Genomic DNA, 19,846 nt, shown 5'->3' with positions numbered 1-19,846 from the left:
ATCTCCATGTATTTCCACACTTTAATAATATGGATATAGTCGTGCCTTTCTTCTGGGCAGTTTTGGAACCAGAAATATATCATTTTCCACGTTGACAAATGGGGAAAGTGAGGAACAAATAAATTATGACTTGCTCAAATCCACAATGAGCCAGAAGTAGAGTTGAGGACAGATCAAGTCACGTCCCCTGACTCCCAGTCCAGCACGTGATCCACCAGACCATACTGCTGCCTTTCATAAATGTACAGAAGCATAATATTAGCTCACCCCGTTGTTCTATTTCAGCAGGGAAACTACTGCAACTTGGTCACCTTTGTGTTCACCCAGCTGGGAGAGAAAGCAGTTGGTGGGTACAAATGTATCCTTGACACAGTGCTCTCCTACGTAATCCTCCTATACTGTTTCACAACAGCTCTGACAGAGTGTGAACAAATCTGCATTCTGAACACTTAAAATGCTATCGAAGTAAACAACACCGAGAAGTCGGGTTATGGAAATCATGTGTTAGAAGTTACAGTTAAAACCTATTCATGTATAAAGTTGCAGGTGCTGTTTTTTATGCCCCCAGTATTTTTTTCTCTAGACACGTCTTCGGCTGCCTCAAGAAACCACAGTGAAAATGTAACCAAGATCTTAGTTGCATGTCTAGCCAAGAACTGTATACTTTCTGGTCAGAAAAGTACATTAGTAAACGCACTTACCTTTACTTTTCATAATGTGTGTGTCATCTGGATCAGGCCCTTGATGCGCGTGCGCACACACACAGATATATGCAAACTATGCTCTCTTATTTTTGTGTATATAACATACATACACACTCAAATAAGGGAGCATCGCTGTGTCTGTTTGCACATAGTTATACACATTTGTCCATGAAGGGCCTGACTGAAGCCCATTAAAATAAATGGGGGTCTTTCCATTGATTTCAGTGGCTTTGGATGAGGCCTCAAGGTAGGTAGTGACCCTGAGTGTACTGTTTTTACTGAGTTTAACTGAAGGTGAAAAGCCTCTTTGTGGTTTAAAAGAAAGGGGGAGGGGAAATCATGCTGCTGTTTTAAAAATATTTTCTCTCTCCAGCACTGGACTGGATTGAGCTCTCTCTGACATCTCCAGCAAGCAGTGATGGCCCAACACTGCTGCCTCCTTTGGACTGCCCTTAAATCCCCATTAAATTCAGCCTTCTAGGCCCTGTTTTACCAACCACCACACGGCTATCTTACAAAGGCATCCTAAAGCCTCCTTCTATTAAACAGGCACCCGGGGATGTCAGAAAGAGCTGTTCATTCACTTTCCTTCCGCAGAGAGGTAAAGAATTTGCTTATTTGGCAGACTGATCGATCACTCAGTCAGGGAGTAACGGTCACAAGTCCTTGTCTGACCCCCGGGCTCTGCATCCGAGCACAAAGCTTGAACAGGCTTGGACACCTTGCCTGCTGTATTTTTCGTTATTTCTGATTTCACTATATAACCTGGTTCATTTCAACAGATTAACATATGGCAGAATGTGAACACGTTAAGAGGTAAATTGAATGAAACGTTTCATTTTGCTGCTGTTTGTGCCAACGGCCATAAGCATTAAAAAAATTCCTGTGTGTCTTTCTAACTTTTAGTTGGCTTTGTTTTCTGGATCCAGAGTTTGCAATAAATAACATCTTGTTAAGAAAATGTTACTGACAGCACATTTAGTGATACAGATGTTTTCAAGTTAAACACATAATATACAGGACTATGTGAAATCTCATGCTATCTCCATTGTATTCATACAGTTATAAAACCATGGGAAATATAGTCACTTAACTTATCATAAATTGCATCATTGCTCAACTTTGACCGATCTCTCTCTCTCTCTCTCTCTCTCTCTCTCTCACACACACACTCCCCTCCACCTTTTTCTTGACTTATGACTTTCATGTGGGCTCAGAGAGGGATAGCGGAAGACAGGAGGGGAAACATTTGACTCAAACCAGATTCCAGCTATTCCTCAGTGTAAAAATAAAATTCCAATTACAGAAAGTAAACAAAAATATTGAAAAATAAGTTGATATGCGTGGGGTTTTTAATGGTGGTGTTTCCTTAAGCACAATAATTCCTAAAAGTAGTTTAAATATTTGCACTGTTGAAATTCAAGAAGCATTCCAATGTAAGAAAGGTGACTTAAAATATTCTGTGCACGCACACACACAGAATAGGTGCATTGGGATTTTATCTGTACTAAGATTTACAGTTGAAATCCTGACCCCACTGAGTCAATGGCAGAAGAAATATATAGAAGAAAGTGGAAAAACATGGAGTTTCTGAACAAGCAAAGGGGAAAAGGTGACAGGCTCTGTTGTGAATAGTTTTTTAGATACTGGAGGAGCTGGACTGTCATATAGAGATGAATTGCTTTAAAACAGGGAAGATGATCTATTGAGTTCGCTTTGGCAAGTATTAGGGATTGTTTCCTCCATAAGACACCCACACACAGTGGAACACATAGGCCAACAATGCTAACCCAACTCAGTGCTCATAGCCAGATCCCCAACTGGTGTAAATAAGCCTAGCTCCACTGAAAGAGTACAAGGACATAATGGAGAAGGGATGCAGGACTACACTGTAGGGAACAAGCTTGCCCTGTCATGGAGATGGACATTTCCTCTGTGAATATTTACAGTACCTTTGGCAGCTGCATTATTCTGTGATGATGATGAGGGTCTCCTCTGGGTGAGGAAAACTCCAGGTGCCATAGGTTGAGAGCCTCTGTTTACTTGGGCGACCCCAAACGTGCTTGCCCCGGCAGTGTATTCATGATCTGCTAGGCTGCTGGCATGGGACTCCAATTTGGGTTCAGGAGAGCTGCCTTCCTGAGAGAGTTTATTTGTGTTGTTGGGGGACAACTTCTTTTTGGTATTCTTCTTCTTCTTGCCTTTTTGTTCCTCCTTTCAATAAAGCATAGAATCCCCATTCAGCTACTGTGACAACCAGTGGCATTTGTTAACATTGTTACACTGCGTATCACGTCAAGAATGGGAATATTGTCAGAACTGGATAAAGACACAGAGCGAACAGGGTTGCTAGAAACTCAAAGTGAGAACTGATCACAACAGCATTGTTTCCTCGTCTGTTAGTTGCATCCACCTGCTGTATCTCGTCGTAAACTGTGAGCTCTTAGGGGCAGGGACTGTCATTGCATTGTGTTTGTACAGCGACGTAGCACAACGGGACCTTGATACATGTCTCAGGCCCCTAGGTGCTTTAGTAATACAAATAATAATGATACAAGATAAATATAATGGGCCTGATTTTCAATTACACTAAGGCCCCTTTATGTCACTCTGGTAGTATAACAAGGCGTTAAGAGTGGGCAAAATTGGCCCCCTGGGGACTCTCCTAGTGCAGGTGGTCTGGCACCCAGCCAGTAGAGAGCAGATGTAAAGATATAAACTGGCTCTTCCTCAGCTCTCTGTGTGGGCTGCCTATCAGGATAGTGGTCTGGGTGCACTGCTCTATGGCTATTCTGTTTCCCAAGGTACACAGAGGCCTGGTCTACACTAGGGGGAGATCGATCTAAGTTACACAACTTCAGCTACGTGAATAACATAGCTGAAGTCGACGTACTTAGATCTACTTACTGTGGTAAGTCGATGGCTGACGCTTCCCCGTCGACTCCACCTACGCTTCTCACTCCGGTGGAGTACCGGAGTCGACGGGAGAGCGCTTGGCGGTCGATTTATCACATCTAGACTAGATGCGATAAATTGACCCCCGCTGGATCGATCGCTGCCCGTCGATCTAGTGCGTAATGTAGACATGCCCAATGGGCTTTGGAAGACAGAAGATAAATTGGTGTAGACCTGTGGTTGCTCTAACATACACTGAGAGCTGGGCAGGTCCCTGTGCAGCCCCAGTATATGGGAGCACAAAGATGGCTTAAAGCCACCTTTCCCTCGTCCATTCCTGATCCAAATATAGGAACAGAGTAATTGAGAATCAGACTCAATATTTTTCATCTCATGGGGAAAAATTAATATCTGTGCAGAAGTTAGCTGGGAGTAATGTCAATGTAGAGCGCAACCCTATGTACATAGGCCTGTAATGGCTCTCTGTATCGTGGTGAATTTCACTCACAATGAAGGAACAATTTAAACTCCATACGGACGATAGGCTGATATTGGAAAAAGCTTTAGTAACCTGTTAAAAATGGGATTACTAAACTGGAAAAAGTAGCTGAGTTCTAGGCTGTGTGTTGACACAGCTGTCTAGTGTCTTTTGGTACTTTAAAAAGGATTTAGAGATTATTGTGTTGAGGCAATGTAGTTTTGAACATGGGGTACTGCATTTGGCCCTACTTCCTATGAGGATTTTCTGTAAGCATCCTTCAGTTCAGCATGTTTGTATACAAACATCCATTTTCATAACTGAATGTAAGTTTACAGGATAAGAAAAAGCTTTATCGCAACTTTCAGAATTTAACATAAAAAAGAAATTAAGTTAAAAAAGATGATGAAAATCTGGCATAATTCTCAATTTTGAATTACTTAGAGTAACATTTTCAAAAACACTTACAAGACCTAGGTGTCTGAGTCCCATTTTTGAAAGGGACTTAGGTGCCTAACCTGCTCAGGAACTTTTGAAAATCCCACTAGGTGCCTATGAGCATCTTTAAGGGCCTAAATACCTTTGAAAATCTGGCACCAAATACCTAAGGTAATTTTGAAAATAGGACTTAGACTCCTAAATCACATAAGCACACTTGTAAATTTACTCTAATCTTATTAAAGTAAAAGGTGCTTACACTGAAGCTTTCCCCCAAATACTTCTTTGTTTACCTGATCTGCCCAACTGATAATTTTGTCAGTGTGCTTAAAGCACCTAATTGAACTAGAAACCTCTAATCTGCAGTGTCGTTGGAAATCTGAAAGTGTAATTTAGGACCTGATCCTGTTTCTATTGAGGCCACTGGGATTTTTGTCACTGAGTACAGAATTGGACGTGTACAGTAATTAAACATGAGCTATTACAACAACATAGTTAATATTCAGCAAGCAACAGGAGAAGATGGGGAAGTGCTATGGCTCCATTTGAAAATAAACGTATTTTCTAAGGAAAAGCTACCTAGTATGCAAACTCACCTGCTGGGATAATTTGGCCGCTGCTGCTGCCAGTCCAGTTTCAATGGAGGCAACTCTTGTACCCTCTCGGACAGGTCTGTTTTGTCGAGGTACTGAGGGGCCAACTCTTGCTAAATGTAAGAACAAAATGAAAATACCGTATAACAGCTACTCTGTGTAGGGGGAGCACTGCATTCCTACAGAATGAAGGGCAAAGGGGGTGACAAGGGCAAGAAAGAGCTTATTTTTAAATGGACATTCTACTTCAGTGGGGCGAACGTCTATAAGTGCCAAGCGTTAGTAAGGCTGTTGAGTGGCAGATGTGGAAACAGAGCTCAGGACTCCACTTAAACTATGTAGCTTTTGGAAGGAAACCCATATTCTCCTCCAGATTTTCCAAAACTGGCCACATTTAATGAAAAATCAAACATTCATGGAATGTGAATTTATCCCAAATGAACAGGCAAAATGCTTCACAGGGATTTTCACAATCTCTTCCCACCCCACTTGGCCAAGGGAGAATTCTTCCAGGGCAGGCGCTGTACAAGGCGCCCATAAGCAACCCTAACCCTGTCCATCCTAGCCCCAGTAGTGCAGCAGGTAGCACTGAACACTATAGACATTCTGGGCTGCTCAACAGACAGCCCGGGTCAGGCTGCTGGAAATTAGAACATTAGAAATTAGAGCTCTCGAATATACACCAGGAGCTGCATTGGCCCCCAGTTGGCCCACAATCTGGGCACTGTAAAAGGTGGCACTTCCTGTAAGGCACAGCATGGAAACTGTCCCTGGCAGTTATTCAGTTTTACTGAGCTTTTGATGAAAACAGTGGGAATAGTTTATATTCTCTATTTTCTTTTTTAATGCTTTTTATATATAAGGTGTGGGTTGCCTCAGAACTGCTAGATTTCTCCACTACATCATCATCATCATACTAGCAATACATCACCACCTTCACTGGCAGGATGTGAAAGATACCTACAACCTACAGGAGATTACTTTTTATTTTTAAAAGGTAGCTGAAGAGAAACGTTGTCCAGAATGTGTTAGATTCAATTTAGTGTTCACTACAGTGGAACTATTTTTAAAAAAAAAATAGCCTCTCAACTGAGAGATCTAGACGAGCACAATATTTATGATAAAAATAATAAATCCCATTGTTCTTTTCTAGGTTTTCAATTTGAAATATCCTCCCTGAGTCTGAACATCCAAGACATCATGGACTTACCTGTCGGGCTGTAGGGAGCATCATCAGAACTTTTTCTTTTCTTTGATCGTGATTTGAATACTGGATTATCTTCATCAGATTCCAAAGATGGGTAAACTAAACCAGGAATAAAAAATAGCTTTTATTGCAGCAGTATTAAACAGGAGTTTGAGGTAAGTATGAATCACCCATCAGTGTAGAATTGGACTAGTACAGTGGTGAATCAGGCCTAGAGTATCTATGTAATACACTGCGGCCAAGGGTAGCACGCAGAGTGAAATGTCCGAAAGGCACTGGTGCCCTGGGGATAGGGCATTAGACTAGGAATCAGGAGAGATGGGCTCTGTTCCCAGCAATGCCACTGACTTGCTGTGTGACCATGGGCAAGTCACTTCACCTCACTGTGCCTCTGTTTTCTCTCCCCCCCCCGTGCCTGTCTTGTCTGTTTAGATTGCAATCTCTTAGGGGCAAAGACTGGCTCTTACTCTGCGTTTATACACTACCTATCACCCTGGAGTCCCTAATCTCGGTTGGAGGCCTCTAGGTGCTATTGTAATGAAAATAATAATACAGTTTTTTGTTCACAGCGCGTGATGTTATTCTTGGCTTGGAAAAGCCAGTCCTCCCCTCACGTACAGCTGGGCCTATTTGGAATACCTGTCACTATCAGGTGCATGGGGGGGGGGATGTTACTCCCTGATCAGATAGGTCAGCACATAGGTCATCTCCATGGACATTTGGTGACCCTCACATGGTGTGAAACAGAATTTCCTACATGTCTAAAACACAGGCAGAGTGTAGTACCCTTAGGAGAAGAAGGTGTTTAACAAGCTAAATATGAGTAATGCTGTTGCAAAAAAAGCAAACATATTCTAGGATGTATTAGCAGGAGTACTGTAAGCAAGACATGAGAAATAATTCTTCCGCTCTACTCTGCGCTGATTAGGCCTCAACTGGAGTATTGTATCCAGCTCTGGGCATCACATTTCAGGAAAGATGTGGACAAATTGGAGAAAGTCCAGAGAAGAGCAACAAAAATGATTAAAGGCCAAGAAAATATGACCTATGAGGGAAGATTGAAAAAACTGGGTTTGTTTAGTCTGGAGAAGAGAAGACTGAGAGGGGACATGATAACAGTTTTCAAATACATAAAAGGTTGTTACAAGGAGGAGGGAGAAAAATTGTTGTTCCGTACCTGTGAGGATAGGACAAGAAGCAATGGGTTTAAACTGCAGCAAGGGCAGTTTAGGTTGGACATTAGGAAAAACTTCCTAACTGTCAGAGTGGTTAAGCACTGGAATCTCCATCATTGGGGATTTTTAAGAGCAGGTTGGACAAACACTTGTTAGGGATGGTCTAGATAATACTTAGTCCTGCCTTGAGTGCAGGGGACTGGACTAGATGACCTCTCGAGGTCCCTTCCAGTTCTGTGATTCTAATATCAGGATAAAAGTGAGGCCATTGGATACCCCCACAAGAGGCGGCTGTTTGCCAGTTTGCTGAATAGCACTATTTTGACTACATTGGTTGGGTGAGAGGTATGTGATTAATGCCACTTCTTAGACCTTTCTCGGAGTAAACAGAGTGCTGGACTCTGCCTTACATGGGCTCAGTGCTAATGTTCGTCTGCAGGAAAAACTCCTTCTGATTTTAATGGGCCTTGTGTGGTGCATGTGGAATTTGGTCCAGTTAAACCACAGACAGAGGCTCTTGGCCAAAACACAAAGCTATTCTCAGATTATTAGTCATTAAAATTATTAGTCCATAAAACCCACACTGTACTCAATAAAATGTTGCTCTGTTAAACAACACTGAGATGGCACTGACGCAGCTCGCTCCCTCAAGACCTCTTTCCCTCTCTCTGCTCATTGTAAACCACACGTCTTACTGAGTGACTCAAAATAAAGGGTCAAATTGTCCCCACTTGTGGAAAACAACTTTAGGAAACAGAAGACACAGTGAGTTTTCACTCACGAGGCTCCTGTCAGAGGGAAGAGGGTTGTCCATCCATTAATGAGAAGGGAGTTCATCACCCCTATGCACATTAGTGTCCCAGGTTCAGGGTAGATCTCAGGACCCTGGCTATCAGTACTGGTTCTCATTGGTTCCTGCTCCCATCCAGTCCCAAGACAAACAGATCTATTCCCAGCTCCTTCCACCTTCTAGATCCATAGCTCCCCAACCTGGGAGCCCTAGCATGGAAAGGCTTGGGAGTCAGGGGAGGGAATGCTGTACAAGAACTTTTGCCTTCTTCTTTACGTTTGGGGGCTTTTCCTCCCCATTTGGGATTTGTTTGTTTTCAAAAGATTAAATCTGACTGATTCTTTGGCAGGGAGGGGAAAAAACAGGGCTGGATTAAAGCACAGGCTCACTGCAGGCCAATGCCGAGGACCCCTGCTCCTGGACTGATGTGATCACATCAGAATCTCAACTTTCATTTTAAAAAAGGTAAGTTCTAAGCCCCCATAATTGTGAAAACACTTTGAAAATATGACCCACATGTAATATTGATGCAGTGATGCTTGCCTGAGCCTGCAGGCAGCCTGAAACAATAGCTCTGAGAGGGGTGAACAGGTTATTAACTCTTATGAGCCATTCTGGAGAGTCCCAGCAACACAGTGCGGCAAACAACTGCATATACTGGAGGGGAGGAGTGCAGCAGGCCTGGCCAACCTACCCATCCAAGCAGCTACTGGGGTAAGTCCTGAGGTGCCCCTCTCTGTCAACTCTGCCTTTCTAGGGGAGAGCACAAAGCCCTGCTGCTCCCAAGAAGGGGGAATTGCCATTCCTAAGGTACAGAAAGTGATCCCATGCTACCGCCCTTGTCGGTCTGAGAGGGGACAGGGAACCTCTGCCACTCTATGTGTGTGTGGAGATGAGGGTGGAGGTCAGACAGGGCCACAGGAGTTGGGGGCATGGTGACATGTGTTGTGGTATGCCTAAAGTCCCAGATTGTCTTCATTCCCCTCCCCGCCCCCCACAAAAAAATACTTCAGATTTGTTTTGTTTTGGTTTTTTTCTCCAGTCATTCATTAAATCACGCTTGAAGAGTCAGGTATATTGTTAAATATATGAAGAAAATCCTGGCTCACGTTTGCCTGAACCAGCTGTGTCAGCAAATATTAGGGTTCTGTGAGACATTCAGAAACACTCAACATCTCTGCCTTTCACTTTCACTAAATTTCATTGGGTTTTGCTCACAAATAGATGCAGTTGTAGAGCCTTCAGAGGCAGCGGGATCTAGTGGGCAGAGAATGGGACTGGGAACCTGGGACTGCTGGCTTGCTTTGCCACTCATTCAGGGTGTGGCCTGGAGCAAGTTACTTAACCCTTCTGTGTTTCCATTTCCCCTTCAGTAAAAGGTGGATAATTATTGACCAACCCACATGAGGGGAAGGGCAAGAGAACTTATTAGGTGCTATCAACATGCTAAATGTCATCAGCGTTACCTTGTATAACATCAAACCCTTCAAGTCGCTCTACAAATAGCTCAGTGGCAGTGAGATAAATGGACTGAGGGAGAGAGGGCAGGTGGTTTTATGAAAACCTTGAAAATGGTTTTCTCTGCAGCCACATGCCTCCTGAACTGTTCTCTCCATGAACAGTTAGAGTTCTTTTGGGTGAATGGTAACAATATCATTTGAGTTTTAATGAATCCTCTATATATATATACACACTCAGACTCCTTGATAGAGGGGTTTTTTTTAAATGTGCATTTAATTTTGATTTCAGTGTTTGTCTGTTAAAGCAATGTATGGTTATAATGTTACTGCTTAATTTAGCCCCTGAACTGAAAATCTGCTGACCAGATGCAGTACAAATGGAGTCTTTATAAACTCAGACTGCTTACAACAAAGAAAACGCATCAAATAGTAGCATAAATATATAATTAGCAAGAAAATTGGGGTTTAAAATATCACCCTGTCTATTTTCCCATTGTCACATGTAGATCATGTCTATAAATTACACTTTCACAAAATTTGTCATGTAATTTATCCTGACTGATACGCCCACAAGGTGCTGTAACTGCAAACCAGCAACATGCACTTAACTTCTTTTAAACATGTACAATATTTTCAAAATGTCTTGTTTTCATAAAACTTCTGAGTATTTCAATTTGAACTTTAATATATGTGTATCTAATAGAGAGAGCAGATTTCAAGGATGTTTTTAAGGGTCACAGTCAGCAGCAGCAGCATTTTAAAGTAACATTTTTATTATGTTGCTAAAGAGCTGCATACCCTTCTTGAGCCCTTCATGACTATGTGGTTTTATTTTTCTATGAGTGTTAGTATTTCTACCTGCTCTCTGTCACACACACCTATAGAGGCTGTTTTTTCATATTATTAAAAAACTCGCTTCCAGAATATAGTAAACTTAATGTAGTGGTCTCAAAAATCCCTCTTTTCCTTTCACTGCAGAGTTTAGCATTCTTGGCATTAAAACTTAAGATCATGACCTCATCGTATCTAATTCAGGGGTTCTGTACTGACAGCTTCTCTGATAGTCATTTCATTCTACCTCACTGACATATAAGTAGAACTTTATGCAGTGAACCCTGAAACTGTGATATTTTTAAATTAAATATATATGATTTAGGATTTGGCTAACAGTGGTTTCAACTCCGCTGCTGTGCTTGTTAAAATCTTTTCCCTATACTACATAAAAGTGTAATATGTTTGTTTGGGTTCAATTGTAATAAAATATCAGTTTAATCTATTTATCTAATCTCAACTGCTTAATGTGTTTGTTCTAATCTATCTCTTCACCCTTGTCTATCTAATCTAAACTCTCTCTTTAATCTTGCCTACTTGATACAGACTAATCTAGCAATATAGGCCCCCAGCATGCAAACACTGAATAACTGTATGTACCAGAGCAGTCCCCTTGATTTCAATGGGACTAACTATAAGTGTCTAATTAAGCACATGCATAAATACTTTCAGAATTAGGGCCAGAGCCATAGAGATTAATTTTTTTTCTCTCACCGTAATCAGAATCTTTAAAACAGGCATCTAAGTGGTCCTGGTCGTCATAGTCTTCAATGTCAATGCTGTTTTTTGTGCTCTTCTTCAATAAGTGCTTGCCTGCATTTTTGTTGTTACTGCTCCCAGGTTTTTTTGAGTTTTGGGCTGAGATAGTGTTATTTTTAGCTTGGTTGGCACTCCATGAAGTCTGCAGGCAGGAGTCAGAAGACTGGAGATTTGCCATTGATAACATTCCTTGGATTGCTTCCTGTGTGCTGGGAGATGCAGGTGGCTGACTGAGGGAAAACATTAACAAAATAAAGAGCTTTAAGCTAATTACCAAATCAACAACATGAAACAAACAGTATTCACTGTAAATACAGCTCAATTTGATTTCTGGATTAATGGCCTCACCACTGTGTAGGTGTTTAGTATTGGAAATCAAGTTATACCAAGTATAGACCCATCAAGCATAGAAGGTTAGAAGGGCAAACAGAGATTTGAGATAAAAATCAGGAAATCTTCCAAAATTTAGTTACGTGAATACTTTATCACAAGACATATTTTGGGCAAGTGAGGAGAGTAACCAAGTGACTCTCCCCACAACAAAAAGCTGGTAACCCAAGGACAATATAATCAACAAAATTATGCCTCCAGTACCCATTTTAGAAGAGAATGATCATGAGTTACATATTAACCTGTGGATTGGATGGGCCAACCTCCAAGGTGGGTCGGCCAAGACTCAACAGTAAATGAGAGGCAACATTTAGTAGTCAAAAGAAATAAACAGGAGACTTCCTACAAAATCTTTCTTGGCTAGATCCTCAGCTGCTGAAAATCAGAGTAGGTCTACTGAAGTCAAAGGCCTTATGCCCGTTTTACTATCTGAGGATATGGCACTCTGTTCTTATTCTGAACTGACTCACTGATGTCTTTCACTGTGATTAAATGGCCATCCCTGTGACCACTTGAACACTGTGTCCACTCATGGAGGATAGGTCCATCAGTGACTATTAGCCAGGATAGGCAGGGATGGTGTCCCTAGTCTCTGTTTTCCAGAAGCTGGGAATGGGTGACAGGAGGTAGATCACTTGATGATTACCTGTTCTGTTCATTCCCTCTGGGGCACCTGGCATTGGCCACTGTCAGAAGACAGGATACTGGGCTACATGGACCTTTGGTCTGACCCAGAATGGCCGTTCTTATGTTCACAGTGTTTGCTTAGAGTTTTGCAAATTTGCCAAATGCATCACAAGTAAACTAATGGCATGTATTTTACTTCCTCTTCTATAAGTGGAGCAGAGTAGGGGGACAAAAAATTTAGGGTAAAATATTCAGAAGCGGCCTCAGTGACTTGAGAGCCCAAGTCCTATTTTCAAAAGTGACTTATGAGTCTATGCCCAGCAAAAGTCAATGGGATTCAGTGGGCTCCTAAATCACTGACATGCTTTTGCAAATTTCACCCTTAATCTCAAACAAGGTAACAAAAAGAGTTTGCCCATCACTGCTGGGCAACCATCTTTCATTTTCATTCACTACCACCCCACCAAAGAAAGGAAACCTAAGCATCTGAATCTATCCAATTGAAGAATTGAGTTACAATAGCGTTCCAAGCATCTCCTACACAACTGTCACATGCAAGGCTCGACCACTGCTAGATCCTGAAGGTCACAAGTGCAGTATGACAGGGTTCAGGGGACCATGCAGCTGCAGCTCTATGAACACAGTGAAATTCTGTTCTACGCTGTAAGGCTTGGATCATATGTTCAGAGATGACATTTTGCACTAGAACATAACACATGGCTTCTCATTTGTGGTGTGTGTTTGTTAGACATTCTGGTTCTTTTTTAGGAGTAAAATTTGTTATTGGTGGTGTTTGAAATTGCTTTTTTAAAATTAGAAAAATATTGGTCCAATCTAAAAGCCCCACACTCCTGGAAATGAGTTCCTAGGCCTTGAGCCAGCAAGATAGTTAAGCATATTAACATGATTTCCATCACTGCAGAACTTGTACATTTCAGGTATTTGGGGTGTTTGGTTGGATAAAAATCTATTCTTGGATAACTGCACTGGCTTGGGTTTTTATAACATAATATTTGTAAACAGCCCTTCTCCCTGACCACCACCCTTAAGGGTGCTCAGGGTACTGTTCAAACTACACCGTGCAATGATACAGTTAGATACGGATCACGACAAAACACATCACCTTAAAATTACACATGTAACACCCAATGTAAAGGGCTTTTTATAGATTTCTACCATAAACGAGAAATTTAAATACATTTATTAAAAGATCAATGCTAACCCTTTTTGCTGCCGTTCACAAACAGTACTGACAAATCCAGCACAGGCTGGGACAGCCTAGGTGACCTTTTCCAGCTCCAATTTCTGTTATTCTCAATAGGCAAGAACAGGGATTCAGAATTGCTGCTTTCTGTAGACTACAATGGACTTCTTACTTCCCCCAATCCCAACATATGCTCCTGGGACGGAAGTCAGGATCTACTGAAAAGGAAGAGGAAGGAAGGCCTTCCTTGCACTAGAGTACCGGCTGAAAGGACTGCTATATCAGGAGGTCAGAGCTGCTTGGAAGAGAGCTGAAGTGAGAATAAGGTGGGATCTAAGTACTTCCAGACAGAGGGTAAAATGAGATGTTTCAGTTAGGGGGGAAAGTGATGGAATATTAACTCTGAGTGCTCACAGGACTAAGCAGCAAATTTCCTTGTCCTCTGACTCTGTTGGCCTAAAATCCCTTTCGCTACACCTTTGCAAGTAAATTGCAGTCACACAAGGATCTCTTCTCCATCCATATTGAATCCCTCATTAGCATCAAAGGGAGTTAGTTATACCCCTATATTTAGAGAGGACTAGACCCTCTCCTTCCCCAGAGAGGAACAGAAACTGCTTAAAGATGTAAAGACTATCTCAACTCCATAAATTGGAGGAATTTTATAGCCAGGTCAAAAGAAGCCCAACTTTTAGTGCTACTGTATGAGACGCCCTTTCACATCTTTTACTCTCTTCCTTGTGGCCCAATCAGAAGAACAGAACTTCAGGAAACAGAATAAGCTGCTAGACCTTGTGTCTTACCCCCAACAGAGACAAAGAATAGGATAAGTTGAGAGGAGGAAGAAAGATTCAAGAAAGTGGGAATATGACTAGAGTTATGCATTTATTACTGGTTTTGCATTACTACTGGTGTCTGATGGACAGAATAGCCAGGAACAGTTATGCATCAGTATATATGGACTGATGAATATAACCTGCAAAGGAATTTTAGAAAATGTAGACCTACACTAGCCCTGACAGATAATCATAGCTGTCAAAAATGCTATCAGGCTCAGAGTGATGTTAAACAAGATGATTAATATTTCACCCGAAAAATTTAGCTTTTATAAAAGTTTTATTCCTGCAGTGGTAGGTTGATGTCAAAGGGTATGTAAAAATTCTAGAAAAGTGGTAAGCTAAAAAGGAAGTGTTCTACATAGCACATAGGTTTAATGAGGGAAGAAAAACAGGTTCACTAGAATGCAGAAGAAAATTAATCTCTTCAGACAGTACAAGAAAGCAATTTCTGAAAAGGCAGATTCTGTGAACTCAATACTTACAATTCTTTAGAGCTCAGGAAAACAAAGTGCAAAAACCACTGACAAAATGAAGATGTGTGTGGTTTTTTTTAAATCACTATTCAATAGAAACCACTAATACCAAACATTTCCTGGGCAAATTAGCAACAACATGTCACATTCTCTTATTCAATGCTAACTTAATCCCCTTTAAAGTTTTTTAGGATTCCAGATATAGTAACATGAACACATTCAGCAAGTTTCTTGAAACTAGTCACCGTCATAAAGAATCCTAAAAATGAGTTAAGCCAGTTTTAACAGCTAGTGAATCAATGAAAAAGAACATCAAGACATTTATTTGGTGAAGTACACTTTAATCCTCCCATTATCATGTCAAACACCTTCGTTTTCTGTCTGTTGCATTCATATTGTACACAAAATCTACAAAAAATTAACTTATTTTCTTCGCAGTTTGTCTCAAACACTAGACTCTCAAAACAGTGGAAACAGACCATCAAAAATGGGAGAATTAGAGAGGAATTGCCTAAAGCAACACAAGCTTTAACAAATAAATTGTGGAATCTGATCAAAACCAGCGGTTCTGAAAGTCAAACCACAAACTCAACATGTGTGTAAAAACCTCTTAAAGAGACAGACAGTTAAATATAAGGCAAAGTGTTTCTCATTAGGCCATGTTCTTGCAGATTTGCATTAAGTCATTTTGTTCTGCTTTCTAAGCCAGAAAATGTAGAAGAAACAGAAAGCAATTATTAACCTCTGGAAAGCCATATCCCCTTTCTATAACCTTAGAAATTATTTTTTTTAAATACCATTTATAAAAGTAAACTTTCTGTTAGTTAAAAACCATGAAGACACCCACCTTGAAAATGGGAACAGAGAACCTCACAGACAATAGTACAGGCCCCCACACTGGATGGAGCAACTAAAGTATGCAGCAATGTGCAGAACTAGTTGCTGCTTTGTCACTGAGCATATCCTGTTCACTTTTTGTTTTACTTGCATTAAAGGAGAGGATTTGGGGAGGGTTAGAGAAAAGGATATTTTTGTGCAATTTACTGGATTAAATTCATGCCTTTTTGCACGTGGTTTTGCATTTTTGTAACTTCCTCTGCTGTATTTTTTTTCTTTCCCCCTTTAAAAGATACTTTACTAGTGCTTGGAAAGTTGTCACCCTTGAGAGCAGAGGGGGAATTAGCTTACTTCAATAATTGTTCACTGTGTAGTAAGCATCTGGTGATTTTCAGCTGCTTACATCTCAGCAACCGAAAGAGGTACTGCACTGAAAACTGTCAGCTCACACAGAATCTTGATCTGTAAAACATAGTAAAATTTAGTAAAACTTGGTTCAGCCATTGCACACTCCATATGCAAAGGAAACGTTCAAACGGACAAAAGAGTATCAATACAGCAGGTGTAACATCACAGCTCATTAAAACGATATAGATGGGGGAATTCTCACACCGAATAAGAGATTTTAAGTTCCAGTTAGCCCAACCTACTGTGGGCACAGCTGTGGCCCAGGGTCTGATCTAACTCCCACTGGATCAGTGGATCAAGACCAGCTTGACTAAGTAATGGTTTGTGGAGTGTCCAAGAAAAACTTTTCCACTTTAGCTGATTTGAGAGGAAGAAAAACCAAACCATAGAAAGATGGGAATTATTAACACATGGTAGGAAAACCAAACAGTACCGCATTTGCATTGTGCAGCATTGTAGTATGTGTGTATATTCAGGAGTTTTTCTTATTAAAAAAAAAAGCATGTTTATATATATTTAATAAAAAATGAGTGATTATGAAATGAAATATAATAATTTCATTAGGCAGGAGCTTTTTTCACTCAAGCTTACACCCACACTACCAAAACCCAATTGTTTATATAAGAGCCAAAAGTGATACGACATGTTCCCGCGAAGTTACAACACACAGTATAGTAATTCATGCAGAATTTAGTTATTACTGCATTTTAGACTTAGATTTCAGAAGCCATAAAGGCTATGAATGCACTGGATACAGTGCCTGGTAAAAGGGGAGGAAAAATGAGAGGGCTAACTCCTATTCTGTTATTGAACGGCTTTGTGACCCATTGAAGTCAATGGAATAGCATCAATGCCAGAGTCTTTGAGGATTATTGTAACTTTCACAAACGTTTCTGTTTGATACATTGCAAACCAGCAGCCAGCCTCATTATCTGTCATACACCAAATGGCTGAACCAAATTTTAATAATTCTTATGTTTTATAGACGCTATTCTGTTGTCACATCCCACTGCAAACACAGCTGTAAGCAAGTCTTGTAACGTTATGCCCCCCCTCTCAATAGGATGCATTTAATAATTTTGAGAAACTTAAATGTAAATATGAAAAGACGACTAAACTACATCAGGGTGTTAGGTGAAAATGGAATTAACAAAAGTTGTTCTCTAATCTGATGATGAGTTCTGATGTAGCATTTAGATATGAGATGGCTTTGAGGGGAAGAGCAAGAAGAAAAGAAGTTATAGGTTAAAAGGTGTATATTTATTACTAATTGTAAAGGAATTAGAGATGGGTCCAAACCAAACTCTGGAAAAGTGCAGATCAGGAATCAGATCCAAACTCTGTGACTCAGGTCCATCTCTTAAGACATGTCTTTTAAAAGGTTGTTACTCAACTCTGCAAAAACAGTCTTTAGCAGATGGTAAGCAATAATTGCCTCCACCTAGGCAAAAGTAGCAATTAGCTAAGACTAGGTCTGTTCTCTAAGAGATACCAGCCTCCTCTAATCTAGGCTCCCTTCCTCTTCCCCTTAACACCCTCTTCTTCCCCCGCCCCCCATTGAAAAAACAGACCTTGTATACACACAGTCCTGGCATTTTTACAGCTGTGTAGCCTTGCTCTGAGCCTTGTCTATAGTAGTAGCCCCACCACTGCCAGCATCCCTGGAGCTGCACTGATGTTAAAGTGTTAAGATGAGAGTCTGCAAATTTCGTTCGGCTCAGTCAAGTGACAGGGTTTCCCCCAAAACACTGAAAAGATGTCAAAGGAGTTTAAATGATACATGTATCACAGCAAGAGTAATTTCCAAAGAGCTCTTCTGTATCACAGAGTTCATTTCCTATATCTCACACAGCTGTCTGAATGAATGGCAGAGTAAGCAGTCACATAATGAATTCCTGAAGGGTAAAAACTCCTTTAGCTCTGCAAGTCTCCCTCCTTCAGGTTTATCTGCACCTCTACTGCCTTTCTTGGCACTCTACACTTCAATCCTGTCTCATCACAAAGCAAACCGGTTTTCTTTTAATCTCACTGATACTATTTGCTGCTACAGTTTCACTTGGCAACGTTCACTACTGAGTGTGAAGCACCTCTGTTGGAATTCTCTGCATTGCTCTTAATTTCCAGAGTTTCTTGATGGATAGATAGTTTCTTCTTCTTCTTCGGAACCTCCCAGGGAAAGAGCTCATTTCGCTCTACCAAGGCCCTTTCATAACTGCAAGCTGCAGTTTAGCAACTGTGTCAAGAAAAATGAAACGCCCAGTGGAAGGAAGGAGAGGGTAACCGTGACAGCACCGATCGCCTGCACCTTCTGAGCTCCACACTCCCTCCCAGCTCTCCCAAAAGCCCCGTGTCGTGTTCAACCATATTTACTCCAGTCATGGATCCTGAGACAACATGGAATCGGCGGGAGGGCTGGAAAGAGAATGGCTGCTGCAGACCGACAATGATACAGCCGGAGGGCTTCCCAATGATCCAGCCTCACAGCTGACATTTCCAACCTTTGTGCTTTGTGCTTACAGAATACTGTGGTTAGCGTCTGTCACACACAACTAATAAGCTTTGTGAATTGTGAAGAGGGTGAAACTTGTTTTGAATAGCTGACAAAAATTCATTGCTTAATCTGTAAAATGGGGCTAATGATACTGCGCTCCTTTGTAAAGCACATCGAGATCTGCTGCTCCTAAGGGCTACTGATAAATTGGTCCTCTAGTAGACGTGAAGCAAAGGGTACTCAGTACAGTCTGCAATACACATTGGGGTGGTCTCTTAAGACTGGAGGTTGCCTACCAAAGGTGGCCTCTAGACCGGGTTTCACTCTATTAATTACATCATCATCATCAAGTCTGCCTTGAATGACGGTGTTCAGGGGTTTTTTCTGCGTAGTCCCTGTATCCCTGTTAATTACAACTGTTAAGCATCTTTGAATCCTAACTACTTATTTTGATTTGCTTTCTTTCCCGGGGTCAGTAAATCCTGTTTACTGAAGGAAGCCATCTGGGCTAATAGCTTCCTGGATTCTCCCATACTAAGAATCAGATTGTACACTCCTTTTAAGCAGGCATAAACTCACGCTGATTTCAGCAGACATTGCCTGAATAAGTTGTGCAGGACTGTTCTCTAACCCCCTTAAGGCTTTTACAGGAAAGCACTCCATTTATCAAGCACTCCTTGTTTTTGGTACGTTCTCCCAGAATTGCACTTTTACATTTATTTACATTGTCATTATTATTTGTGTTACCGTAGAACCTAGATGCCCCAGAGCTCCATTGTGCTAGGCACTGCACAAACACATGTTAATAGACAGCCATTGCCCTGAAGACCTTACAGTCTAAGCTAGGGTGACCAGATGTCCCGATTTTATAGGGACAGTCCCGATATTTGGGGCTTTGTCTTATATAGGCTCCTATTACCCCCTACCCCATCCCGATTTTTCACACTTGCTGTCTGGTCACCCTAGTCTAAGCAGACAAGACAGATAAAGGACAGGAGAAAGGAATCATCATCATCCCTATTTTACAGATGGGAAATGGAGGCACAGAGAAATTGAATGACTTGACCAAAGTCACAATGGGAGTCTGTGACAGAGCCAGGCACTGAAACCAGGTCACCTCAGTTCCAGTCCAGGGCCTATAAAAAAAGAACTATTAAGCCTTTTACAGAATTATTTTTAAAAATGCGTGCAAGACTCCAAATCACTATCACAGCACAGTGGTTTGGTTAATAATTACAAATACATGG

General features: G+C 41.2%; 1 protein-coding gene across 3 annotated transcripts in view; it reads right to left on the bottom strand.

The window, feature by feature from the left end:
• Nucleotides 1-19,846, bottom strand: part of PHF2 (PHD finger protein 2) — a 142,074-nt gene that overhangs the window by 3,335 nt on the left and 118,893 nt on the right. For all 3 annotated transcript variants that reach the window (XM_037903782.2, XM_043550692.1, XM_037903781.2), the window contains 4 exons: nt 11,286-11,560; nt 6,319-6,414; nt 5,112-5,221; nt 2,657-2,918 (listed from right to left, as the gene is read on the bottom strand). In XM_037903782.2, coding sequence (XP_037759710.1) covers nt 2,657-2,918; nt 5,112-5,221; nt 6,319-6,414; nt 11,286-11,560 — 743 coding nt within the window. The remainder of the gene's footprint in view (nt 1-2,656; nt 2,919-5,111; nt 5,222-6,318; nt 6,415-11,285; nt 11,561-19,846) is intronic.

This window comes from Chelonia mydas, chromosome 7 (assembly GCF_015237465.2).
Source record: "Chelonia mydas isolate rCheMyd1 chromosome 7, rCheMyd1.pri.v2, whole genome shotgun sequence".
In the NCBI taxonomy this organism is placed as follows: domain Eukaryota; kingdom Metazoa; phylum Chordata; order Testudines; family Cheloniidae; genus Chelonia; species Chelonia mydas.
Note: the sequence above shows the minus strand (reverse complement) of the source record. Positions and strands in the feature narration are given on the sequence as shown.